Source organism: Petromyzon marinus (assembly GCF_048934315.1).
Source record: "Petromyzon marinus isolate PM22_M1 ecotype Great Lakes invasive population chromosome 68 unlocalized genomic scaffold, UKy_Petmar_22M1.pri1.0 chr68_unloc.1, whole genome shotgun sequence".
Lineage (NCBI taxonomy): Eukaryota > Metazoa > Chordata > Hyperoartia > Petromyzontiformes > Petromyzontidae > Petromyzon > Petromyzon marinus.
In genome coordinates, this window is record NW_027422597.1 from 6698373 (window position 1) to 6724367 (window position 25995).

General features: G+C 48.5%; 1 protein-coding gene across 1 annotated transcript in view; it reads right to left on the reverse strand.

The window, feature by feature from the left end:
* Positions 1 to 3438: 3438 nt before the first annotated feature.
* Positions 3439 to 25995, reverse strand: part of LOC116957977 (chitin synthase chs-2-like) — a 31046-nt gene continuing 8489 nt past the window's right edge. The window contains exons 7-19 of the mRNA XM_076058222.1: positions 24917 to 25079; positions 24347 to 24433; positions 22478 to 22619; positions 19103 to 19303; positions 17270 to 17554; positions 16217 to 16332; positions 12934 to 13242; positions 12076 to 12212; positions 11163 to 11329; positions 10461 to 10564; positions 8705 to 8815; positions 7752 to 7954; positions 3439 to 6715 (exon numbers count right to left, since the gene is read on the reverse strand). Of these exons, the coding sequence (XP_075914337.1) occupies positions 6544 to 6715; positions 7752 to 7954; positions 8705 to 8815; positions 10461 to 10564; positions 11163 to 11329; positions 12076 to 12212; positions 12934 to 13242; positions 16217 to 16332; positions 17270 to 17554; positions 19103 to 19303; positions 22478 to 22619; positions 24347 to 24433; positions 24917 to 25079 (2197 nt within the window). The 3' untranslated portion in view covers positions 3439 to 6543. The remainder of the gene's footprint in view (positions 6716 to 7751; positions 7955 to 8704; positions 8816 to 10460; positions 10565 to 11162; positions 11330 to 12075; positions 12213 to 12933; positions 13243 to 16216; positions 16333 to 17269; positions 17555 to 19102; positions 19304 to 22477; positions 22620 to 24346; positions 24434 to 24916; positions 25080 to 25995) is intronic.

Sequence of the window (25995 nt, forward strand, 5' to 3'; positions counted from 1 at the left end):
CGATGTAATTGTACATAGCAAAAAGTTTGACGAACACCTTTTGATATTGCGTGCCGTGTTCCTCAAAATGCGCGCTGCAAATTTAAAATTCAAACCACAGAAGTGCCACTTGCTCCAAGAATCCGTGCGGTATTTAGGGCACATCGTCAGCCGATCGAGCATATCCACCGATTCCGCAAAAACGCAGTGTGTCAGCTCCTGCCCGACCCCCACCTCAGTGGCTGAGGTCAGGAGTTTCATTGGGTTCGCATCTTATTACCGGCGGTTCGTTACGGACTTCGTGACCATTGCTAAACCTTTACATGCCATGACGGCAAAGGGAGTGAAATTTCACTGGGGCCAGGTCGAGGAGATCTTTTTCCGTTCCCTTCACGACGCTCTCGTGGGGGCCCCACCATTGAGCTACCCCGATTTTTCCGAACCCTTCCTACTCGATACAGATGCCAGCAATACGGGTATTGGGGGTGTGCTCTCGCAGGTTGTGTCTGGAGCACGTTTTGGCTTACGGCAGTAGGGTCTTGTCTCCGGCGGAGCAGAGACACTGCGTCACCCGTCGGGAGCTGTAAGCCATTGTATTTTTTATACAACTATATTGGCCATGTCTGTATGGCCGGCACTTTACCATCCGTACAGACCATGCCTCGTTGCAATATGCCTTGCGGGTGGAACAGCCTTCGGGGCAATTGTCTCGATGGCTCGAGGTTCTTCAGGACTATGATTTCACAACCACATATCGGAAGGGTGTTCGACACACTAATGCGGACGCGTTGGCTCGCCTGCCCCCTGCCTCAGATTGCGCTTGTCTCATAGGATCGGGGCGTTGTAAGCCGCCGGATGACCACCCCACTTTAAATGTTCCGATTCTTGCTGTCGCCACCGAGGACCCTGTGTCTGCGGGTCCTATCGAGCAGGGGGGAGGAGACTCCTTGCTGGGATTGTCTGTTACGGAATGGGGGCGCCTCCAGATGGAGGACGCGTCCCTCCTCGCGTTGCGTCGTCGCACAGGGGGTTCCATGGGGGGGGGGGGTGACGGGGGTTGATTCATTCGGGCTGCACCAGGGGCTTCTTATGCATTGGGATGGGAAGGCCCCACCGTTGCAGGCAGGTGGTACCTTCTGCTCTGCGGGGTAAGGCCGAGTGGGCTGCTCACGAGCGACTGTTGCATCTAGGGACCCACAAGACCTTTGCCATGCTCCAGCTGGATTTCTTCTAGCCGGGCATGGCAAGGGATGTGGATGACCTCCTGGGTGCATGTACTCAGTGCGCCCAACGGAAGCCACCAGCGAGGGGTGCCTGTCCACCAATACAATCTATTAGGGTCTCTCGAGTTAATGAACTCGTCGCACTCGATATATTGGGGCCCTTCCCTGCGACCCCTAGGGGTAATAAGTACCTGCTGATTGGCTAACATACTTTACTCGATCGCCTATGGCATGGCCCCTTGCCAACCAATCAACAGCAGCCATCGCCGAGGCCTTTGTCCAGGGCTATGTCCTCGACAAAGGTGCTCCCGAATGGCTGCTGACTGACCAAGGGAAAAACTTCTCTGGCGTCCTTCTGCACGAGGTGTGTGCGCTTCTTGGTACAAAAAAATCCGTACTTCCCCCTATCACCTGCAAACGGATGAAATGGTGGAACGCCTTCATAGGACCCTCACGTCCATGTTGTGTCACCAAGTGTGTGACTCCCAGACCGATTGGGACCTTCAGATCCTGGGAGTTTTGGCTGCCTACAGAATGGCTCCTCACACGACGACCGGATTCTCGCCGTTCTTTCTAATGTACGGTCGCGATGTTGATCCACCTATTGAGACTCAGCTGCGGGTCTCCAAACCAAACGAAAAATCGAAATTGGCTGACCATGTCAAATTTAATATCCTAAGGTTGACCGAGGCGCGAGAGGCAGCTACCCAAAACTCTAATTCCCGACAGAAGGCTAACGAGAGTTGGGGTGCGCCAGTCACGCACACATGCGTGGAGACCGGGTGACAGAGCCTGGCTGCTCTGCCCTCAAGTACCGTTGGCAACCTCGGCGAAATTGTTGCGGCCATGGAGGGTTCCTGTGGAAATTGTGCAGGTCATGCAGCCACAGTGTATTCGTATTCAGTGGGGGAAACGTCGCTGGTATGTACACACCTCGCGCCTGAAGCCATTTGTGGCACTGCGCGTTCCTCCACCACATTACACCGGCCAAGCATGTGATGTATCCGCTGACTCCCGGATGGCGACTTCGCCGCCTGCCCTTGATATGCCACTAACTGTCCCATCCTCAGTTGCCTCGAGAATGACGGCCTCCCAGCCGTCTGCGCCACCCGGCGGGGATGGGGTTTCTACTCCCGGGATGCCGGAGGGTTGCGAACCCGAACGGACAGCACCCACCGCCGGCCCGACCGGTTCCCCCCCCCCCCCCCCCCCCCCCCACCTACGATGGCCCCGCAAAACGGACTCGCGCCAAAACGCGCCGGTTTTTGTAATATTACCTTCTGGTTGCGCTTGTTCGGTTCACACTGTTCTACTCACCTGTTACGTCTCCTTTTGCTGCGCTGATGGGTGTCTCGGGTTGAATGCGGGGGGGGGGGGGGAATGTATTTGCTGTATATAGTGTATCTTTGTATAGGTGGGTTGGGTTATTTATTGGGGCGTTTGGTTGTTATAAGGCACACACGGTTCGAGGTTTTGTTGCGTTGTTATTGTTCAATATTGTTGTAGCCGGGACGGCTGTGGGCTGTACAGGAGGGGGTGATGTACGGAAGGTAACACAGTGTGGGAAGGTAACACACAGCCACACCTTGGTGGCTACAACCACATCCACTATAGCCCCGCCCTCAGTGGTGTATGGGTATAAAGGGCGGGGAGCCATAGAGCTCGGGGCAGTATGTTGGGGCCAAGAATGAAGAACCAGTGAAGAAGGAAGGTCGGCTAGATAGACCCTGGGACTTCCTTGACTGCAGTCCTTTTAAGGGCCGGCAGGGTAAGCCAGTGGTGCGGCCCCAGAGCCTCAGAGCCGGAGCACTTTTAAGGGTCGGTCTGGTTGGTGGGGTGCCGTGATGTGCTTGACCAGGGCCATATCAGATAGCCTCCTCTAGCGCCTGTAGCTGGAGGAACTGGGAGCGCAAGAGTTAAGCTAGATAGCCTAGGGGTGTCCCAGCGTGTATACGGGTGAAGGGGCCGTTACCCCTTCCAGTGTAACCCTTGTTAAGTTAAATAAAGTGCTGCCTCTACTCCACCGTCTCTGTGTCCCGTGAACCCACTACACAGGTAACAATGCAAATTACACCAATGAACGAGTTCAAAACGCCGCTGGAAGTCGTGTGGGGCGCTGTTGCGCAATCTGTAGGTGGCAAGCTGTTTCAATCGCCCAGAGGGGTGATTCATTGAAGGGCTGTGCCATCATCTCTTTGCAAGGAGTCGAAAATACATGACTGATAACGGCACAACAGAGGTTCAGTAAACTTTATTAGTGCCAAATAAAACAAAAACAGGCAATAAAGTGTTTTTAAATTTAGATTTAAAGCTTTCGTGACTGCAGTAATTCATATTCTTAGCTCTTTCGGTAAAGTCACGTTGACTTTACCAAAAGAGCTAAGAATATAAAGTGTTTTTATATACACTTGTATATATCTCTCTCCCCCTATCTCTACTCCCTCCCTCCCCCCATTTTCTAACACACTCGCTACACTCCTACTCCTCGTGCTTTACTCCTACTCCTCGTGCTTTACTCCTAGTGTTTTACTCCTACTCCTCGTGCTTTACTCCTACTCCTCATGCTTTACTCCTACTCCTCGTGCTTTACTCCTACATTAGCACTGGCTGCCACGCCCATGCTGTTTACGCCGCACAGCTTTGCTCACTATGAAAGCCCTCATTATAAGCAGTTGCATTTGGAGACTTGCCTCTTCTTTTCTCTCCGCCTGATGAAGACCGCTTGTGTTGCGATTGAAACGTCGTGTTCTTTTGCTTTTATTCTTAAATGTTCATTTTTTATTTTCTATCTACGTGACTTTACCGAAAGAACCAAGAATATGTATATAATCAGTACGTGCCGTTTAGCACATTTCATGGTAATATACTTAAATAGCATTGTGCAAATATGTTCTACGACAAACGAGCCTTATTCTCATTGCCATAAACTAAAACATTATCTGGTCACGTTGAACAAAAGCTATGAATCGCGACGTTGTAAATTCAAAAGAGCCTATCGGGATGTATTATTAAGCAGTGGAGTGTAACCTACATTCCACTAGGGGGAATGGGGGAGGAGTGCACGTTTAGCCGCTCACTACGAATGTCTTCTGTGCCACGGGAAGAGCACAACAACGCATCCATTAGAGAGACACAGAGAGCTTGGCGTGTGCGTAAGCGCTACAAGCGCCCATTGAAGTATAGAGCTCAAAGGTTTGGATCGTTAAGCGTTTGGCTTAACGATCCAAACCTGCAAGGGAATCAACAGTATATTTACCAGTTACCAGTTAAAGTCCACTGCACTATGAGCTGTCATTCATAGGTGACCTGGCCATAGCTCATGACCGCAGTGACTGATATCACCACACGTGGACATTTGTAGCAGCAGCCAAATCATCTGAACCGAGGAACGTGGAGAAAAATGCAAGCTCCGACCACCACAGGGAGAGAGAACAACGCGGACTCCAAATGTATAACAGCAGGCATCGCCAGGCTCCGGCAATTAAACCCATGACCTCCTGTGTACCGGGCGAGGGAGATGACATTCTTGGTGGCAATTAGCAGAAAATCATTGCCTTGGCATTAAAATCATGTATTCACTTCTGTAATCCAATATTTTGGGGAAACTATCTGAACGTGGTGCTCTGAACGGATGGCATTGTTTAATGAATGTTCTTTTGCCTGGCTGCTTCTTCTCTGTATCTTGTTTTACGTATCTATACAGTCTCAATGTAACTCTACATCTCTGTAATGAAATAACATTATGAATACCAATAAATATACTTAGGTTTATAGACATATATATGGCCAATAATTAAATGTAATAAAACGCATCTTCATAGCCCTGCACAAGTATTCAAAATAGTATGTGCTATGCATTGTCTTTTGCGCTAAGAACTTGGCGACCAGACTTTTATTCCCACTCATGGCCACCAATAACAGTAGCGATTAATTAATTATCTGAACCGGTTCTGGGCCTCCCCTAGGTCGAATCAGCCTCAAATGAGTACCTGGTGCAATAAGGCGGTTTGACTTGGTGCTGGCCACCCACCTCCCTGTGTGTCATGCCGGCCATTATAGGTGCTCACTAACAGCCCGATAAGTCTATTAAATCTAAACGGAGGATCTTGTTTAGTGTTGTCTGGTAGAGAAACCTTTCTAAAAACAAGATTTCCCATGTTGGTTGCTAACCATTTAAATTAATCAGGCATACAAATGTTATTGCATTGACTACTATGGTTAACGGACCAGTCTAGGTGTGCGTGATGTTTACATCCCCAATTAGCATGGTTGGCTAAGTGCGGTGCAAAATATGTTCAACATACATACATACAAGAACATGACGTTTCCTTCATCTGATCACTGCTACATAGAAGCGCCGTCTTTATCTGATGAGAATCAAACCTTTGTCGAACTGGAAACATAATTGTGAGCAAATAAATGACCACATGCATTATGTATCGGATATCAATTTCTATTGGAGAATACCACTCGCACTTTTATACATTGAAAATAAAATAATCGTCGCTGGCAATGGTTGCTGATGCCTCCTAAGACATCTCCACCTCACGCATAAACGAGCCCACATCACTAATCCCTCAACTGGCTCCCCACCCTATCCGAAGTCAACCTCAAGGTCTCACTGATACTCTTCACACTCTTCTAGGGACTTAACCATTATTTACCTCCCTCTCCCCTTCCATCTGCACTCTCTCTGCTCTAGCAGCAAAGTCCTCATGCTGAAGCCTCCAGTCAATCTCCGCTCAGCGGGGATGTCGCTCATTCTCAAAACCTGAATTCCCTACTCCTAGCTGCGCATGCATCTTCACTCCCTGTATGTGGCCAGGAGCAGCTTCAAAGCCCCTACATTTACTTCAACCCATGTTACGAGAGATGTCCACCATTGTTGAACAGTAGCTCTTTTGACTGAATTCCATTGTAATGAGAGGCTGCTATGCTGCAATTAACACGGCCCTGCACTTGTGGTGCCGCTGAAGTTGAAGTGACACTGAAATGTCCCATGTTGCTGCAAGCGTCTTAAATCTCGCCACCTCTGCCCACTCAGCCACGTAAATGGACACAGCACAGTTGGTCGATCAGCAGGTCGCGTGCTGTGTGGATGTAAAGCATGGGTAACTCCCTCGTCTTTCAAGACGTCTGTGCCCAGCGTGGAAGAGTAGGCCAAAGACACCACTCGAGAGGGGCTCTCTCTCGAGCTCCATGTAGCAAGAGGCCCGTCATCCAGTGGTGGCAACAAGGGAAGAATCTTGCAGGGCTGCACCTTCATCGACCGCACCGTCATTGACCAACCACGACGTGTGTGGGTCCACGTACAGTGTGCGAGTAAGGGTCCAGGGATCTGTTAGACAATCTCTCTGAGGCGGCACTGCTGAGTGTCATCATCACCGTCTCCTTCACTGACGAACGCTTCATTGTCTCGGCCCACAGCACCGCTCCTCGATTGCTGCCGCGACGACGATGACGACGATGACGACGACTCCACATAGGAGAGCACGTGCATCAGCGTGAACAACCTGCATGGGGGTGGAGGGGGTGGGGGCACGGAATGGATGTGGGGGGGGGCACAAGGGGCACCATGGTGGCGAGACGGCAGAAGGTCATGCAACAGACCCCGGGGCCAATAGTTAACTGAGATGACTGGCAGATGCATCAGCTGTGCCCCCTACTGTGCCAACTTGTTGAGTTTTAGCCGCCCGGTGTTCCGCCTGTTGTTGTAAGCATTGCTCCTCTGCCCTCCATTGTGGCTGGAGGGTGACTGCCTCCAACTGCCCCGCAGCGTCCTTCACGAGCCTTCTCCATAGAGGCTGATCTTGATACCACTGGTTCCAGTCGTTGGCAAGTCCACTCAGCTCTATATCCTCCCATACCGCATTAGTCCATCTCTTCTCCAGTCTATGTCGTGCCAATTTAGCCCCCTCTATGCAGCCAAACAGAAGCCGCTTTACCATGCGGTGGCTGGGCATAGGGGCAACTTGATCCAGCCAACACAGCCGCGCTAGCCAGAGGAGTTCACCGTTGGGAATGTGTCCAGGTCTTTCAAGAATATGCGAGCTCGTCACACAATCCAGTCTGGTTAAACTCGGAATGGATTGTATGCAGGGTCAGCCTGAATGTTTCTAACTGGCACAAATGTCCCTTTAGAGGCCTCCACGTCATTCTCAAAAGTATAGAGAAGGGAGGGCATCAATGTGGCCGAGAAAACCTGGAGCTTCAAGTGACAGACCAAGTAGATTTCACACACCGTTACGCAGCCAAATGAAAAGATAATGCTGCCCGACTCATTCGGAGTGAGACATCGGCTGCCAAATAGGAGCTGGTCATAAGCACACTGCCCACACTCACACAGTGGCAAAGATAAGGATCCCCAGAATAGCCTTAAGATACTGTTTCGGCAAGTGCTGTCAGCGAGTAGCACCTACGAAGGCCAGCACGGCACATGAGTGGGAGGTCCAGGACCAGTTCAGATAATCGCCAATGTTGTTGTTCACTGAGTCGACACGCGCTCACACCTCCTATGGGCACGCGTGGGTCTACCCCCCACCCCCTCACCTGTGGTACAGCATGGCCAGGAACTGGATAACGAGCATGCTGGCGGAGGTGATGAGGAACATGAAGGCGAGGGGCGGCACTTTGATGACTGTCCCCTCTTTCTTCATGCTCGGGATCACGATGTAGAGGTCAGCTCCCACGAACTGCAGCGCCAGGGTCGCCACCACCCACAGCGCGTTGATCATGAAGTAGATGAACGTGCCCTGCACGTTAGGACAGGCAGACCTGGCTTGCTTTACATTCATTGGCCCGGGGGGGGGGGGGGGGGGGAGGGGGTAACCCGAGGCTATTTAGGGACCCCCTCTTTGTGAGTTTAATTCCGTCCCCTATTGTCTTTGCCCAACACCAAATTGTAACTTATGTTATTAATAAAGTATTAAAACTTTCGTGACTGCATCAAATGACTTATTGTTTTTTTCGTTAAAGTCACGTATGTAGAAATACAATAACATTATATTAAAACACTCTTCTGAAATTCGTGGTCCGCCAGGAAGTGTCTAACTGTGTTGTTGGCCTGACTGGATGTGCTTCACAATGTTTTTTCAGGTTTGTTGAATTCTCGTCTCTCATCTTTTTGTTGTGTTTACCTCCGTGATTTGTTCTTGACACCTGATGAAGATCGCTTGCGTTGTGATCGAAACGTCGTGATTGTTTTTTGTTTTAATATCATTTTATTGTATTTCTACGTGACTTTACCGAAAAAAACAATGTGTAACTTATGTTGTTATTCTTTTATGGTTTATACATTTTAGAATAATGATTAGAATAATTTGCAATAAAATAGTAAGAATAATAAGTCATACATAATACAATGTCCTTTAAATCTTCTTCTAGCACATACGAAGTACAGTAAGCACTCGATTAATGCCTGGTGTTCGCACAACGTGTCGGTGGAACGCGATTCTTCTGTTATTGAAGCATCTCCAGTACTCGCGATGATGCGTTGCCAGTACCTTGTTTCTTATCTCGAAGAGTTCCTGATTCACACGTTTCTTGTGATCGTTGTCTTCCTCCAGAGGCTTGAGGTAGTCGCTGATCATGCTCTTCCAGAACTCGTCTTCCTCCTATAAATTCCCGATCACGGGACAGAAGGTTCACTTTGTGCGATTGTCCAAATAACAACAACTTACTCCGATGAATAATATTACTATTAAGATGTAATTCCCCACCACTGTACAGTTATTTGCTCGCTGTCGAAGAGAGATATAGGGATCGACTCAGTAAACCGAGGAGGAATCACAAGTAGATGGGAAGGCCGCAGCCATGCACACCATGTGACAGTGCTATCAACAACTGCCCACGCTATGCAGTCCTCTGTATACACACGTGTTCTAGGCCAATTAATCAGGGTTCACATGTGGCAGAAAATCGGAGCAACTGGAGAAGACACACGCATGTGAGGGGGCAACACTCAATCCCATAGAGACGGAACAGTCGACTCCACATTTTTTTGTACCGCCCTCTCCTGGCGAGCCAGGGTGCGGCTCCTTTCTGACGCCCACAGGAAGGGAGATTCACATCATCTCAGTGTGTGATCCACCAACCACGTCTAGCAGCAGCGTAGCCACCACCACCTCCAGAATATTAACATCACTTCCTCCCCATTGCCCAGAATTGTTTTCCGGAATGCGCTAGTAGTGTCCTAGCATAAGATAAAAACTGGAAGTGGAACTCTCGCAGAGCAATGCAGTGAAGCCCTACATGATCAAGAATGGCCCAACGGCAGCGGATATCACAGAACTAGTGCTAAGGTCCCTTTTTTAAAACTGTCTCAAAGCCACAAATTAGAAGGACCGCGTCACTTGTTTAATCGTCACAGAAAACGACACTGGCTGGTCAGCGAAATTTGGACAACTGCGCAATGCGTTGAACAATTAAGAGCCAGACCGCGGGGGGGGGGGTTAAGATGATGACTTTAAAATCCATTGCATTGCTTAGTACAACAACCCCAACATTCATATAAAATATAAAGCGTAAACATCTTGATATTATTTTGATGAATGTATTTCAACGGGAAGGGCCCAATTAGCTCTCAGGCTTTGTTTTATGAAATATTTTCTGCACCAAAGTAAAGCAAGCACACAAAGTACATGTTTAGGGCTTTGTATGCAGCCTATTAAACACGCATCCCGGAACACAACACACGCTGGCATTGCTACCATCTATTCCAATAATACCTTCTGCTGTACTTTCTAAGCTGAGCACTGACGATTACCTTTCCTCCACAACAACTGCAGTGCAGTAGCCTCACTACCGTCTCTATCAATGTTTGTCCTTATCTTCTGGGCACTTATACACAACAAGGACAAAGATCCCCGTGTAGCCTTAACAGACTGTTGGAGAAAGTGCTTGATGCGACCACCTCTGAACGCCAACACGGCGCACGAGAAGGTGAGTGGCGAGTATCACGCCCGACCACATTTGTCTCCCCAGTTGATATATTTATACACAGCACCGGGTACTCATTTAAGGCTGAGTCAACCTAGGGGAGGCCTAGAACTGGTTCAGATAATCGTCACTGGTATTGGTGGCCGTGAGCGGGAATTCAACTCGGGTCACCAGATTCTAAGTGCAGTGCGTTAACCACTGCGCCACTGCTCCCCACAATGTATACATAGCACACGTGCAGAGAGTGACACACACAGACACACGGACGCACAGACACAGACAAAGACACAGCCATAAAGACACAAAGACACAAGGACCCACCTCATCGAGGGAGCACCTCTGCGTGATAGCGTAACCCTGAGGAAGGACGTTCTCAAACATGACCTGCATCTTGTGGTGGCGCTGCCACACGAGGTCATGGCACCCTGCAAGGAACAAAGGAGGACAGCGATGTGTGGTGCGCTCCCACAGAGGCCTGAACAAAAGTTAACCATGACCCAGTGGAGAGAGCTGCATGGATATCAACGATGGTTACACGTTGGTGATTATTCTTATCGTTAGGCTGGTTTAGCCTGCAAGAAAGCCTGGCCGAGTCACAAGGCTCTGTCTTCATGAGGATCTGACCAAGTTACCGTAGTAGAGGGGTAATGTTGCTGCTGAGTGTGGTCCAAATTAAGTGATTTGCATGTATGTTTTTTTTCAGGATTGTTATATTTTGGTCAATACCAATTACGCATGGGAGGAAACTGGAGAACCCGGAAGATGCCCATGCAGAATAGGGGAAGAGAATACAGTCACCCACGCTTCTACTGCAGCAGCAGCGACATGCACTCATTACACACAGAGTGCTTGCCACAAATGAACCACAATACATTGCGGATCTCGTCAAGGAGCATAAACCATCACACGAACTTCGTTCATCCGCTCATTGAACAAAGACGGTCACCGCATCGTGCCATTAAGATGAACCGTCTTGTTTAACTGACAAGCAATTACTTTGCCTTTGTTTCATGAAAATATTACTTTTGGCTTGAAGGGCGAGGTCCGTGTCTGATTCATCTGGAGGTCGACTTTCGCTCTCTGCTCCTTCTAGATGCTCCATCTGAGTGCTGGTGGTGTCCTGTTGTCTCGCCTCGAGTGGACGTAGCGTCGTCTCTCCTTCGAGTTCCATCGCGCACGACTCCACTTGGCTGGGAGGGATGATGACAAACTGTTAAACTAAACCATTTTTGAACTATCACAAATTATAACTCAATGAAGTGGCTTATCACGTGGAAAATTCCAGCAGCCAAATACTCCAATTGCATGATTAATCTAAATAAGGAGAGAAAGGAATAGACGGAGACTCCACATAAGCATCAGGCATCGTCAGGGTTGGGATCGAAGCCCGACCTCCTACATACCAGGCGAGGTAGTTAGCATCTCACCACCACGGCACCACAGATACGAGCACAACCAGAATCACATTCTATACGTTGAGACAAGACTCATCATTGACTTTTGAGAAAAATGTTGTGTCATGAACCCTCCTCCACCCGCCATAGCCATTCAATAATCAGAATCTGTATTTATACTGCAGGAGGAATCCGAAGAGCAATGAATATTTGTTCACAGATGTCCAGTAGGGGCATGGGGTCATAAAATTACCACAACAAAAAATATAGAAAACGATAGGAGCGTCAAGTATAGGAAGGTAAGCAAATTACGAAAAAATAAATAAATTAAAATAAAGTATATGAGTGCAAATTGCATAAGTACATCAGTTACTGCCGATTTTTCAATACTACATGCAAGCTTGGGGCAAGGCAGTCCCAAATCACACCAAGATAACACACAGTCCCTCAATAACATGGCACAAACATTGAACTATCGATACACGACAGGTAAGGATCAAAGTTACAAGCATGGCTACAGGGGCTGAGTGATTTGGTGGAACCTTGAAGTGTCATCCTCCTGACTCATCGCCGCGTATTCCTGCGGATAGACGCTGATCCTCCACTGGAAGCAGTCCCATTCGAGTGGCAGCACACAGCATTTCGCACCATTGCAACGATGCATTCGTTTCTTCTTCTTCTGGGGGGGGGGGGGATGGGCATTGTGTTGGTAAGGTCCTTCAGCGATATCAATCCAGCAGAAATTGCAAACAAACTGTAAGGTACAGTAGCTGCAGCTGTTGGTGAACCAGCGGTAATAACTGTCTGACCTCTGCGGTCCTCCATGTATGAAGGTTTTATTGGCAATCATTGTGTCTACTGGTAAGCAGAAACCAGAGCACCATGGAGAAAACCCAAAAATGTGAGGGAGAAACATTCCGTCCAATACAGATGGAACAGATAGTGTCCACAATTGTCGTACTGCATTCTCATGCGAGCCACGGTACGACTTCCTCGTCGACACCAACAGCATACATACATCTGAACCAGTCCTTGGCCTCCCCTATATTGACTCAACCTCAAAAATGAGTACCTAATGCGGTGGTTAGTTAACATCGCCACAAGGGAGACAAAGGCGGCCGGCGTGGTGCTGGCCACCCATCTCCTTGTGTGCCATTCCAGCCTTCACAGGTGCTTCTCGCTAACAGCACATGTCCCAACAGTCGGTTCAAGGCTACACGGGGGATCTTTCTCTTGGGAGGGATAGGGGACATATGTTGCACTTCTTTCGCAATGTATGTAGCTAATCGTGCTCATCGGAGGTGCGGGACAGAGCAACAGAGGAGAATGGAGCAACACTCCAAATAACGTTGGACACAAAAACAACGACAAGAATAACGATAACAAGCAAAGTAACTCACCTCCTTTGGGGCGGGCTCAGAAGGCGCCTTGGTCTCGCGTGTGCCCCACGACACGTTGTACATGTTGACCAGCGAGTAGATGAGCAGCAGCAGGTATCCCGTGGGGATGCAGATGAGGTACAAGAATCCGTGCACGATGCAGGAGAACTCACGAGGGTGCAGCGCCGCGGCTATGACGTGTATGGCCACGAGCGTGATTAAGAAGATGCCGCTGGGCGTGAACATGCCGTCCAATACAATGTCGCCGACCATAGCGAGCAGCGTGCCCGTCATGAGGAACATGTAGACAACGGTGAGCACCATGGCCACCTTAAACAAAAAATAAAATGTATTTAGTTTACCAGGTAAGGCCCACTGAGGTATACAGCTTATTTCAGAAGCCACCTGGCCCAAATGATAGCTCAACGAAGTGGATTATCATGTGGAAAAGTATAGCAGCAGCCAAAAACTCTAAACGCAGATTAAACGTGCAGGGAAGAGAGAGAGAGAACACACAGACTCCAAATATATAACAGGCGTTGGGGTCGGGATCAAACCCACGACCTCCTGTATACATGGCGAGGGAGTTAACATATTGCCATCGCAGCGCCACTGCAGGACGATGGAGGAGACATTAGCCATCGGCGTCACCATCGTCCTCTGTGTCCAACCACCATCACTTATTGGAAGTTGCTTTGTATGTATTCCGCACTTTTCCACAAGGTTCTAAAGGCACTGCACTTTACAAACAACAACAAAATAATGATGGCTCATTGGTCAAGGGAACGAAGACCCAAGAGGTTTGGGAGCTCATTGAAAGAAGTGAAAGCAAGAGAATGAACACGCGTCCAGGTGTGGTCAGAACACTGCCGCTAGATTGATCAACGCACGCTTCATAGTTAACAAGACGGTGCGGATCCAGGATCAAGATCAAGGATTGTAGACTCGACATATTCGTCATTACCAAAAACCTGGATATATGACGATGTAATTAAGCGTGAGGCTGCACCTAACGGATATGCTATTGTACATCAGCAGTGTCGCGGGAAGCCTGGCACCAGCAGCCCACATGGTGATGGCATCGTACTGAATCACCATGCAGAAACCCGTGTGAAAGCCCTGAGTGACTCTTTAACAATCATGTCATTCAAGCTGCTGCTTATGAAATAACGAACAGCAAGCGGGGGCTTACAATCACTGTCGTCTACAACCATCGTCTTCACCGCTGTCAAATAACTTTCCTAGCTTTCTGGTCTGGTAGATTGTGGCTCACTTGGCTATCGCTACATCATTTGTGGTGAAATGAACTGTGCCAGACCGACTGGTTCTTGTAGTTAAATCAACAGTGATTTCGCCAAGATGTTCAACAGCCAGTTTAACCCAGCACGTCAGCGGCAAAATACGTCGCTCATGAAATATACTGGATTACATCTTCACATTTGGAGATGTCGTAACGTTGACCAACGTTCTTATCGAGAACGTGGGTATTCGGATCACAGTCTTATGACGTGCAAAGTTGCATTACCGATTATTCGCCCACCCATCACAACGATATCATAGAGAGACTGGAAAGGACTGGACCACGATGCTTTCCCTCACAAGATCCGGTCATCATCGGTGCATCTGAATACTGCATCAACGGTCGATTAATTTGCAGCTCAATTAGAAAATGACATTACCGCTGTTCTTGATTAACTCGTGTCCATCCAAAAAAGCGCAAAGAGAACGCGCAAAGTGACTTACTGTCACTGGAGGCAATCGCTGCTTAACAGATGCGGAGGAGGCTGGGGAGTCTTTGGAAGAAAACTGTTTTCCAGACTGTCACACTCGCTTACAGAGCCGCCTGCAGATCTGCAAACCAGCTCATTATTGAGTCTCGCAGATCATTCTATGGTCTGCGCATCAATGAGTTGGCTCGCGACCCCATGCTCTGTGGCATGTCGTGAAGGGCCTGTTGCACTCCAACCCCATCAACCAGTCAACCCGGTCTGAGCACAGTACTTGTGACGTTCTTTGACAATAAAGTAATGATTAAGACGGCAGTTTGTAACTTGCAGGCAACGCATGCTCCCGCTCTGTCATCTGAGTTTGACCAACCTGAAACCAATGCAAAACTCGAGACCCTGGCATCATCTTCGGTAGCAGAGGTGTAAATTTTCATTGCACGGCTTCCCAATAAGACATTGCCACTCGACTACATCCCGATATTGATTCTCAAAGTATGCTTGGACATACTTGTGCTGCTGATTGTCCACCTGGCAAATATGTTATTCAGCGAGGGCTGTTTCCCAGACCATTGAAAAATGACGCAGGTAGCACCGCTCCTGAAAAAAGTTGGCTTGAGCCATAGTAACCACCCAGACTATCACCCGATCTCGAACCTGAGTACGATTTCAAAGGTCATAGAGTGCCTGTGCCTGAAGCGGTTACTTCCCCACGTTAGTGCGATGAGCAAATTAAACCCATTGTAGTTGGCGTACCGACAATTCCACAGCCCTGAAAAGATTCTACTAGAGGTCACTGTTGATCGTTAAAAGATCATGGATGACTGGTGCATCACAGCATTGGTTGGCCTCAATCTCTCAGCCACCTTCGACACCATTGACCATGAGATACTCATTGAGCGGATAAGGTCAAAGTTCGCTGCATTGGGTATGGCACTGAAGTAGATTGAGTCATACCTGTATGGTGGATTACAGTTCGTCAAGCTGGGTGACAAAAGTCATCTCCTATGCCGTGCTTAGTCAGCGTACCACAGGGGTCCATCCTTGGGCCCTTACAATCTGATCGCTGATATCATCTCACCGCGTAACATGAAGTTCTATAAATATGCCGATGACTCACAATTGTAAACCAAAATGAAGTCCAAGTTAAATATGGAGAGCCTCGGCAACCTCGAAGATTGCATGCGAGCAGTGCACGTGTGGTTTGCAAGAAATGAAAATGTGGGAGGATCAAATGTGGCAGTCGCAGACTCCAGAATTCAGTTTTCTATTAATCTATAGCCTCAGCATCGTACTCAGAATATGTCGTGTGATCACCGCGTGTAAAATGTAAAGTCCTGTAATTTTCATATCAGGGCTCTACGACACATTCGACAAATATTGAGTCGTGAAATAACCACCACGGTGATGTATAGCATCGTATCGATAAGGCACGATTATTGCAACATACTGTTCAATGGGACGTTGGCACGTGTTTTGATGGGTATTGCAAGTTCAAGATACATTGTGGTTCATTTGTGGAAAGCACGTTGTGTATAATGAGTGCCGCGTGCTGCTGCAGGAGAAGCGTGGGCGCCCACCTTGATCTGCGTGTCGGGCTTTGTCTTGAAGCAGACGGCAGTGTACAGAGCGGGCGGAATGATGGCGATGAGGAGTGCCCAGTTTTGGTCCATTTTGAAAACGAAAGTGAAGCAACCTGAGCACCGGCACGAGACAAATACCACACGAGCTGAAAACCATCATCATCATCATCATCATCCCCACCACCATCATCATCGTTATCACCACCATCATAGGCATCATCATCACTGTCATAATCACCATCATTACCATCCTTACCACCACCATCATCATAACCACTACCATCATCATCACCACCACGATTGACAACGACAACCGTCCAACCAGCAGTAAAGTAAAGAGTGCACTCAGATTAACAGTCGTGCAGCCTGTGTGTAAAGAATATTTTGCTGAAAGAAACATGCAGCAGTTTGAATACCCCGGCACACAAGCAATACTACTCACAATATTATTAACATGCAAGCAGTGCGCATACGTTATGATGAGAGGATTAACACGAGCAATCATTTTTAGGTTGTGTGCGTTAAACACACAACGATGGACGATTGTTATCAGAAAATATAGCAATCAAAAATATCGTACCAGGAACAACTGTGAATGATGACATGAAGCCATGCACGACTGTGAGCAGAAGTGTTCCACGTAAACTTTTTTTTTAAAAACCAAACTATTGTTATTATGCCAGATAAACCCACTGAGCTATGTAGCTATTTTTTCAGAAGCAACTTAGCCACAAATGATAACTCAAAAAAGTGGCTTATCACGTGAAAATGTATAGCAGCGAAACAGTGTAAACGCGTGATGTTGATTCTAAACGTGGAGAGAAAAAACCGGAGGACCCGGGGAAAAATCAACACGACCACGAGGAGAGACATACCAATTCCAAATATACAGGCGTCAGAATAGAACCCACGACCTCCTGTATACCTGGCGAGGGAGTTAATGCCTCTCCACCGTGGCGCCCTCTCTTTTGATACTGTCCTTGCATCAAAAGGATGAACCCGGATAAATAAAAAATAAAAAACCCAGGACACGTGACAACCCGAAGTCACCTGCAATCATGAGACAGACAGTGGCCGGGCCCATGATGGAGGTGGCCGTGTAGATGATCTGGTAGAGAATGTAGAGCCGAGAGATGGACGGGTTCTTCTTGGCCGTGCGGACGCCGTTTTCCAGGATGCTGAAGGTGTTCGCCATCGTGGAGGGGCCCCACCGCCTCCGCTGGTTGAAGAACTCCTTGAATTCCTGCGGGGCGTTGGTGTAGGCGTCTGATCCGGCGCAATACTCGACGCGCCAGCCCTGCTGCAGCATCAGCGTGCACAGCCAGCGGTCCTCGCCTGCACCGACAAATGGGAGAGGGGACGTCCGCGAGTTAGAGGGTAGCCGTATCGTCATACCCACAGCCTGGCTGAGCGGCGTATCTCTGTTGCTGCACCGGCAGAAGCCGTCTGCAATTATTTCTCTCTTTGTATTTTTTTTTGTATCTCCCGCTGCTGCACACGCAGGAGCAGCAGCAACAAGCACCATCATCCGCCTTCAGGAAGCCGACTCTCACCTGTCAATGCTCTCACCTGTCTAGGATCTCACCCGCCCAGGCTCTCACCTGTCCAGGCTCTCACCTGGTTCAGAGTGGTACAGTATATGAGGGACTTTGACCTTTCACCTATGAGTTCTCGATGGCACATTTCGTCAAATTCGCGTTGTGCGCATGTTGTATTGATCGTGAAGGCTGCAGGAGGTGCGTCTCTTCCCCAGCTTGCTCACTCCACTGCTGGCAGAGGAGCTCGGCAACATTCCCTCTCTCGTGGTATATTTTTGGCCTCCTCTCTGCAAGTTCGCCAGACGTTTTGGAAAGAGATCTGAATACCCAAACCTTAGAGTCGCCACATGCCACCTCCCGATCAACTGCGTGGTGAACCCATTCATACAGAGGGCGTGGTGGGGAGGGGAGCGGTCCATAGAAGTCAGACTCAGAAGGCAGAGACCAACATTCTAATGATTAATGATTCGTTCATTGTGGGTCCGATCATCGTGCAGGTATAATATCGGAGTCATTCAAGTTGTCAATTGGGCAAATGGGAACAGATAGTTTTTTTTCTAAAAAAGTTAAATGTAAATAAATAATTTTTAGATTTATGTAAACATTCTCAATATTTTGCTTACCTTTCAATATTCGGGTTTTGATACTTAAACTAAAACAATTGACATAGTTGCCCCATGACCTAACAACTTTACTGGATTGGCTCTGTCGGGTGGTGGACGCTTATAGTTAAGATAAATTAACACTATACCTACACGATCATCTAACCCAGGATTAACGCATTGTGAATCATGAATATTGGTTGTGAAAGCCTACGTATGAAATTGATGTTGCGGGGTTTCGACCCACGTATTACCGCGATTTATGTTGCAAAAGACGTTCTAAATACATACAACGTCCACGTTTGTCGACGGGATGTTCGTAGAATTTATTATTAAAAACCCCAATGATCCGATCGAATTAGGGATTGCGATCAGATCATTGGGGGGGCACGTGCCACCCCCCCCACCCCACTGGCTCCGCCAGTGCATCGAAGTAACTCATCATGTGGAATTTTATGGCAGCCAAATGTTCTAAGCGCGTGACGTTGATTCTAAATGTGTAGGGAACAACCGGAAGACCCGGAGAAAAATTCACGCAACCACAGGGAGAGAGAGAGACACCCAAAATCCAATATACACATACATGTGTCAGGGTCGGGATGGAACCCACGACCTCCTGTATACCAGGCAGGGGAGTTAACATTACGCCACCGTGACATGTACACATGTTGAACTTCTTTCGCAATGCAGTAGCCAACTGCTCTAATCGGAGGTGCGAGATCTAGACACACGTCGACGCTTACCTTGGTCGTACTGGATGTACTGCAGGGCCTCGGTGGCCACCGTGGTGTAGGTCTTGAGGACGTTGTCGTCCATGATGGCCTTGGCCCGGAATAGGCTGAAGCAGCCAGGGCTGCAGAGAACGCAGCCCAGCACGTGCTCGGCCGTCTTCTGCAGCCAGTGGCCTACCGCGTACTCGAACTTCTGGTACCAGATGAGCGGCCCTGTCAGTGTATAAACAATCGTGGTTAATTGGCTGAATGCAACTCGTAGTGAAAACACAATGCAGCCATCCTACGATTCAGGTGTGGTTTTCCTGGATAAACGGATGGGATGGGTCAAGTAAAAAAGACACATGCTCTTTTAATTATTCCCCTGTTTTAACTGCGTATTTGTTATTAATTTATTTTAAATTGTGCGTTTATAAATATATGTGATTTTTGCTATAACAATGAGTCAAGAGGTGGCTAAATCTGTGCTCTCCGGTTTTCTGAGTGAAAAGTGGGGGTTGTGTCCTTGCCCAATGCCGGTTCCACCTTGCTCGACCACTCAATCAACGATGGACATCTGAATTGTGCCGTTAAAGCTTCGAGCTTAGATATTAGTGCGTGCCACGTAATTTGATTTCATCGCAACTATGTTTGGTGTTAATCAGCCTGAGGTCTGCCTCGGCTCAGCATGGCACGTGCCAGCTCATGCCCACTGCTACCTTCTCCTGGCAGATTTCAGTGACAGATTTAGTTTTTTGGGCACCTAAACTCTAAGGAAATAGTACAGGTTATGGCCGTCTATGTATTTATTTATTATGTTTGCGAGCCAGCTGGCCAGGAAGGTTGGATGATTACCAAGGTTGGTGATGTGTTGGATTATAACATCGCAGAGTCTTGAGAGATGGCGACGACTTTGGGAGACCTTCATCCCGCAGTGGATTGACCACGGCTGATAATAATGATTTAGATTTTGTTTTCAGTCAATAATTATCTAGGAATTGCGCAATTTACTCCGAAGTCTTCGCAGAATTTTGGTATTTCATTTGAGTTATGTAAAGTCAAAATTCCACTACTAGTGGTGGTTGTATTTTTTTCTCAGACCACTTCATGATAAAAAATTCTGCTCCATGTGCACTCGGCACTGCTGTGGTGGATGCGTATTGATGTAATTACAATCCTTCCACCATGCTTACGTGTGTGTGTGTTTATTTAACTATCTTTAAACATCATAAATAGTTGTGGTTGAAAGGGCGTTCTGTTATTCATAATAAAGGTTTTCGGGTTAGATCGCGTAAGTATAAATGTGTCGTAACCTTCCACTACCCGACACAGCCAGTAAGGTCTGTCACGTAAGCAAAATGTGCAAATTAGTTACTATTTCAGCCCACCGGTTTGTTGGAGAGTAAATCCACAGCACAGTGTGCTAAACACTGCACTACTGCTCTGCACCACACACACGCGCATCCTACACCACACACACACACATCCTGCACCACACACACGCACATCCTGCACCACACGCACAGCCTGCACCACGCAAAAAAAGAGAAAGATCCCCCTATAGCCTTAACAGACTGTTGGGGCAAGTGCTTCTAGACAGCACCTATGAAGGCCGGTACAGCACACGAGGGGGTGGGTGGCCAACACTATGCCCGGCCGCCTTTGTCTCCCCAGCAGCGATCTTTACACATCGCATCAGGTACTCATTTGAGGCTGAGTTGACCTAGGGAAGGCCCAGGACCAGTTAAGATAATCGTCAATGGTGTTCACCGTGAGCGGGAATCGAACCCGAGTCGCCAGGTTTGTAGCGCATAGCGCTAGCTGCTCCACTACCTCTCCGCATACACAACAACAACAACCGCCATTCGCCACTAAGTGGCGGTGACGTCACCACGACGCTTGCGCCAGGCTATGTGCACATTGAGGCAACGTGAAGTGTTGAACGCCCGCTAGCAGGAGCTCACGTGGTAGACCCAGGTGCCACAGGTTGACTGACTGAGACGACTGGCTGATGCACCACCTGTGCCCCCTACTGTGCCAACTTGCTGTGCTTTAGCCACCCAGCGCTCTGCTCCTTGTTGTGAGCGTCGCTCCTCCACCCTCTGTTGTTGTTGGAGGGAGATTGCCTCCAACTGCCCAGTAACGTCCTTTACGAGCCTCCTCCACAGAGGCCGATCTTGACACCACTGGTAGCAGTCATCGGCAAGTCCAATCAGCTCCACGTCCTCCTGTACCACATCACTCCATCTCTTCTCCAGCCCGTGCCACGCCTGTTTAGCCCCCTCTATCCGGCCAAACAAAAGTTATTTAGGCATGCGGTGGCTGGGCATGTGAGCTACATGACCCAGTCAATGCAGCCTTGCCTGACGGAGCAGCCCACCAATGAGACTTTGTCCAGATATTTCAAGGATTTTTGAGCTCCTCACACAATCCTGCCTGGTTAAACTTCGGATGGATTGTAGACAGGCCAGCCTAATTGTTTCAAACAGGCAACGATGTGCCATTAGGGGGGTCCACGTTTTGAAGTGTAGAGAAGGGAGGGAATGATCGTGGCCGAGAAGACCTGAAGCTTCGTGCGGAGGGACAGACCAGGTAGCTTCCACACAGCGTTGGGCAGGCGATGAAAAGATAATGCTGATCGACTGATTTGGAATGAGACCTCTGCTGTCAAACCGGAGCCGGTCATGAGCAACATGCCCAGGTATGGCAAACTCTCCACTCTCTCCACAACAGCCCCATCAACAATTGGGAGTTGTGGAGGTGGAGAGTCCGATGGTACAAAATACCCAGGCAGGTGCTTAGTTTTGGTGGGGCTGATGGTAAGGCCCCACCTCTTAGTGGCAAGCTCCAGGTTCAGCAGCAGCACCTCCAACTCCTCCTCTGAGTGAGCAGCAATTACCAGATCATCGTCATACATAACATGGTTGACCAATATGGAGCCATCCCTTGACCGCACCCAGGCATCGATCAGTCTCCCATTGTATCTGTACTCGATGGAAATTCCTCCGGTATAGCCATCGAAAGCTTCACGAACTACGTGGTCGAAAAAGATAATGTGGGAGCCAGAGGATATCCCTGTCGCACCCCAAGGTGAACAGTGAATGGCTCCGACTCCCAGCCACGTAGTTTTACCCGGGCCCGCTCCCCATCATGACGGTCCTTAATGATCGTGAGCAGAGAGTCAAGGACTCCGAAAGCACAAAGAACAACCCAGAGCCCAGGCCTACTGATAGTATCACAGGCCTTTATAAGGTAAATAAAGCAGGGAAGTAGGTCTTGTTGGAATTCCCTACACATCTGCTGTAGCAGACGGACAGAAACAATGGCATCTGTGCAGGACTGCCCTTTCCTGAAACCGCATTGGGGCACCTGCATCCTGCACCACACGCACCACAGCTGTCTACGCACCCACGCCCGTCGGGTGAATTCTCCCACAAGCGGCGCCAACGGTGGGGTCCCTCCTGAGTCGGTCGACCAACATGGAGAGTGCCGAGGGGTAGAAGTCCGTGTCGCCATCCAAGGCCAGCACGTAGGTGTTGCGCTTCTTTCTCTGTGGTGGTGAACGTGGAGTAGTGGCACGGAGACAGATCATCATCAGCGGTGGCATTACAGCCGCGACCTCGCGCAGAGCAAGCAAAGCAACTGCTCACTTTGCTCCTCAACCCCAACGCTCCTTCTCCAACCTCCAACAACAAAACACACAACGTACATATGTGTGCTGTATGTATGTTGAATGTATATTGTATGTATGTTGAACTTCTTTCGCACCATATGTAGCCAAACATGTTCGTCGGGAAAGGACAGCAAACTAAACACAAACCGCATTTCAAAATAAATGAATGTTCGAAATCGATTATTTAAAAGTGCATAGATCCAGTAGATTCTGAAAAACAACCACGCGGTTGGAGAGATCGTTGTCATCTGCAACGCTCCAACCTCTGGAAACAACCTCCCCGAAGCGGTGCGCACACTCGACTCCATCGTCACTTCATTAACAGTGACAACTCAACAGCAACAATGCGGCTCTTTTCGCTTGCGAACAACAACAACTAACTCCAGTCATCCTCGCAGCAGCGGCTTTTGGTGAGCCATTGAACAAAGATGGGCACTGCTTCTCGCGCTTTCAGATGCACTTCTACGGTCGTCTGGAACGCTCTTCCTTCCGATATTAGGAAGCAACTGGAGCTATGCACTTTTAAATCATCAATTAGATTTTAAACTAATTTCTCCAGAACTGCTTTTTGTGTTTGGTTTGTTGTCCTGCCCCAGCACCTCCGATTAGCACAATTGGCTACGTACGGTTCAAAAAAAGTTAAACTCTCAGCCATTCACCGATTTTGCCCTTATATTTGAAACTGTAATACGTGTATATATATATTTCTTATTGTATACAAAGTTATGTTGGTATTCTGAGTATAAACGTGACGATGGCGCGTTGAGTGACATATTTGTGCCGGGAAAGTAACCAAAGGGAATGGATTCCTGCAGTCACGAAAGCTTCAAATCTAGAAAGATAGACTAATTGTGCCGACTCTGCATGCACAGACACGTGTAGTGCACGCTACGACTGGGCTTCCACCCGGAGGGAGAGAGCCCGAGAGAGAGAGACCCTCGAACAAACTAAACAATTAAAATTTACTAGACAAGACCCACTGAGCTATTAGCTCTTTTCAGAAGTGACCTGGCTATCACAAATGATAGCTCAACAAAGTGGATTATCACTTGGATATTTATAGCAAACACACGAAATGCGTGATGTTGATTCTAAATGTGGAGGGAGAAACCGGAGGACCCAGGTAAAAAAATCCATACGACCAAGGGGAGAGAGATACTCAAACTTAAAATATACAGGTGTCAGGGCCGGGATCGAACTCGGTGCCTCCTGCATACCAAGCGAGGTAGTTAACATCTCGCCACAGCGGTGCCCTAGCAGGGTGTATTTGGCCTACACTTCCACACTGCTCCCACGTCTTTGGGGAAGAGAGGGTAGTACTCACACTCTACCCCACCGCACGCGAACTGCCATCCACATAATGTGCAGGGTCTACCCATTTATACTGGCAAGTGGAAGTGGAAAGCGGCCTCCCCAAGGTCGGCTTAGCCATAAATGAGTAAACATTAGCACTGGGGAGACAAAGGCGGATGGGCGTGGTGTTGGACACACGACCCGCTCGCGTGCCGTGCCGCCCTTAACAGGTGCTCGCTAACAGCACTTGCCTCAACAGTCTGTTAATGGCCATGAGGGATCGTTGTCTTTGCAGTTTACAAGACCCTTACCTCCACCCATTCCTCTTGTTTATCTTTCTTCACTGTGTGGATCTTGCGGTAGATCTTCCAGCCAAGGAGGTAGTACAAGTACATCACCTGTACAGAACACGTCAAGGGGTTTAATAACAACAATCACCATCAGCAACAGCAGCAGCCGTGATCGATCCACTACTGGATTAAGACCTACCCAAGTCGTCGCGATATCTCACGAGATCCTGAGTTGTTATCCACCCAGCACCTCCATTACCGACTGATTCCATCGCTCCATTTCCTCGGCAGCCAACGCTCCCGGATAAGTTCCATTCTTTGGCTGCCACTCCGTTATTATTCTCGACACAATGGCCATGACGGCGCGTCCTGCCCAAGTGTAACTCAACAGCGCACATGGAACGACTTATATACGTATCATCGCTGGACACTGACCGGAGACATTTAATTTTCCAATTGTGCATCATCGTCGTCATGTATAAGCGCATCAGCTGTTGCTGCTACTATGTTCTGTGTGTGGATGCGGTTGTAGGGTTTGTGGCCCAATGAGCTTTAGGGCAGAAGATCAAAGCCCAGGGATGCAACAAATACCTGCGACCAGCGCTTGCGGTGGCGGATCATCTCCTTGTCCTTGAGGTGTACGCACAGCGAGTTGCCGTGCGGGAGTTTGTAGGAGAGTCGCGCTCCGTACGGCGTCTGAGTCCTCTCCATTGAGGGCGCCTCTTGTGGATGATTTGAGTTTTTCTCAAAATACCTTCACATCAGCAGCAGCAGCGCAGGCGACAAAGAAGACACGCCCCAATTACTATGTTGCATTGTTGCTGCTGCTACTGCTGTAATATCTGGGATGAAGTTCCCAGTTGTTACCTCACTGCTGCACTCGACAAAATGTTGATTATTTAGGTTATTTGGCTGTTCTACATTTCCACGTGATAAGCTAATTAATTGCGCTATAATTTGTGGCCAGGACGCTTCTTAAAAAAAGCTATTACCTCAGTGGGTCTTACCTGGTAAAATGTAAATTGTTTAGTTTAATTTTTGACGTTTGTTATATGCTTACCTGTCCTATACTTGGCACTTCTATCGTGTTTTATTTTGTATTGTTTGTTGATGTAACGTTCTGACCCGCCCCTGCTGGGACATCTGTGAAATAGAGCTTTGCAGCTCATCGAATTCCACCTGCAATATAAATACAAATTCTGATTCTGAATTGAATAAAGCAGCGGCAGACGTGGGTGACCAATGATCCAGCACTCAAATATTATCTCCAGTCGCTCGCTGGCTCACCGGAGGTCAGTCGCCTTCGTATCGCTCTTCTATTGCTACTACTTCTACAACCATCGTTACTGTTCCCACGAATTTTGAAGATTAATTCCTCCACCCGCATCGAGGGCCTCGGTCGCCCAGACTGAGTCGTCTCGTTTCCCAAATTCTTACCAACGCACAAACAAAAGACAACGATCCTCCGTTTAGCCTTCAAGAGTGTTGGGGCAACGACTGTTAGCCAGTAGCACTCATGAAGGACGGCTCGGCACACGAGGGGGTGAGTGGCCACCACCACACCCGCCTGCTTTTATCTCCCCAGTGCTGCACCGTTTTTTTTTGTAAATTATGTCATGCGACTTGTGCACTCTAGAGCAAGGTTGGCTATGCATGGTGTGAAAGTAGTT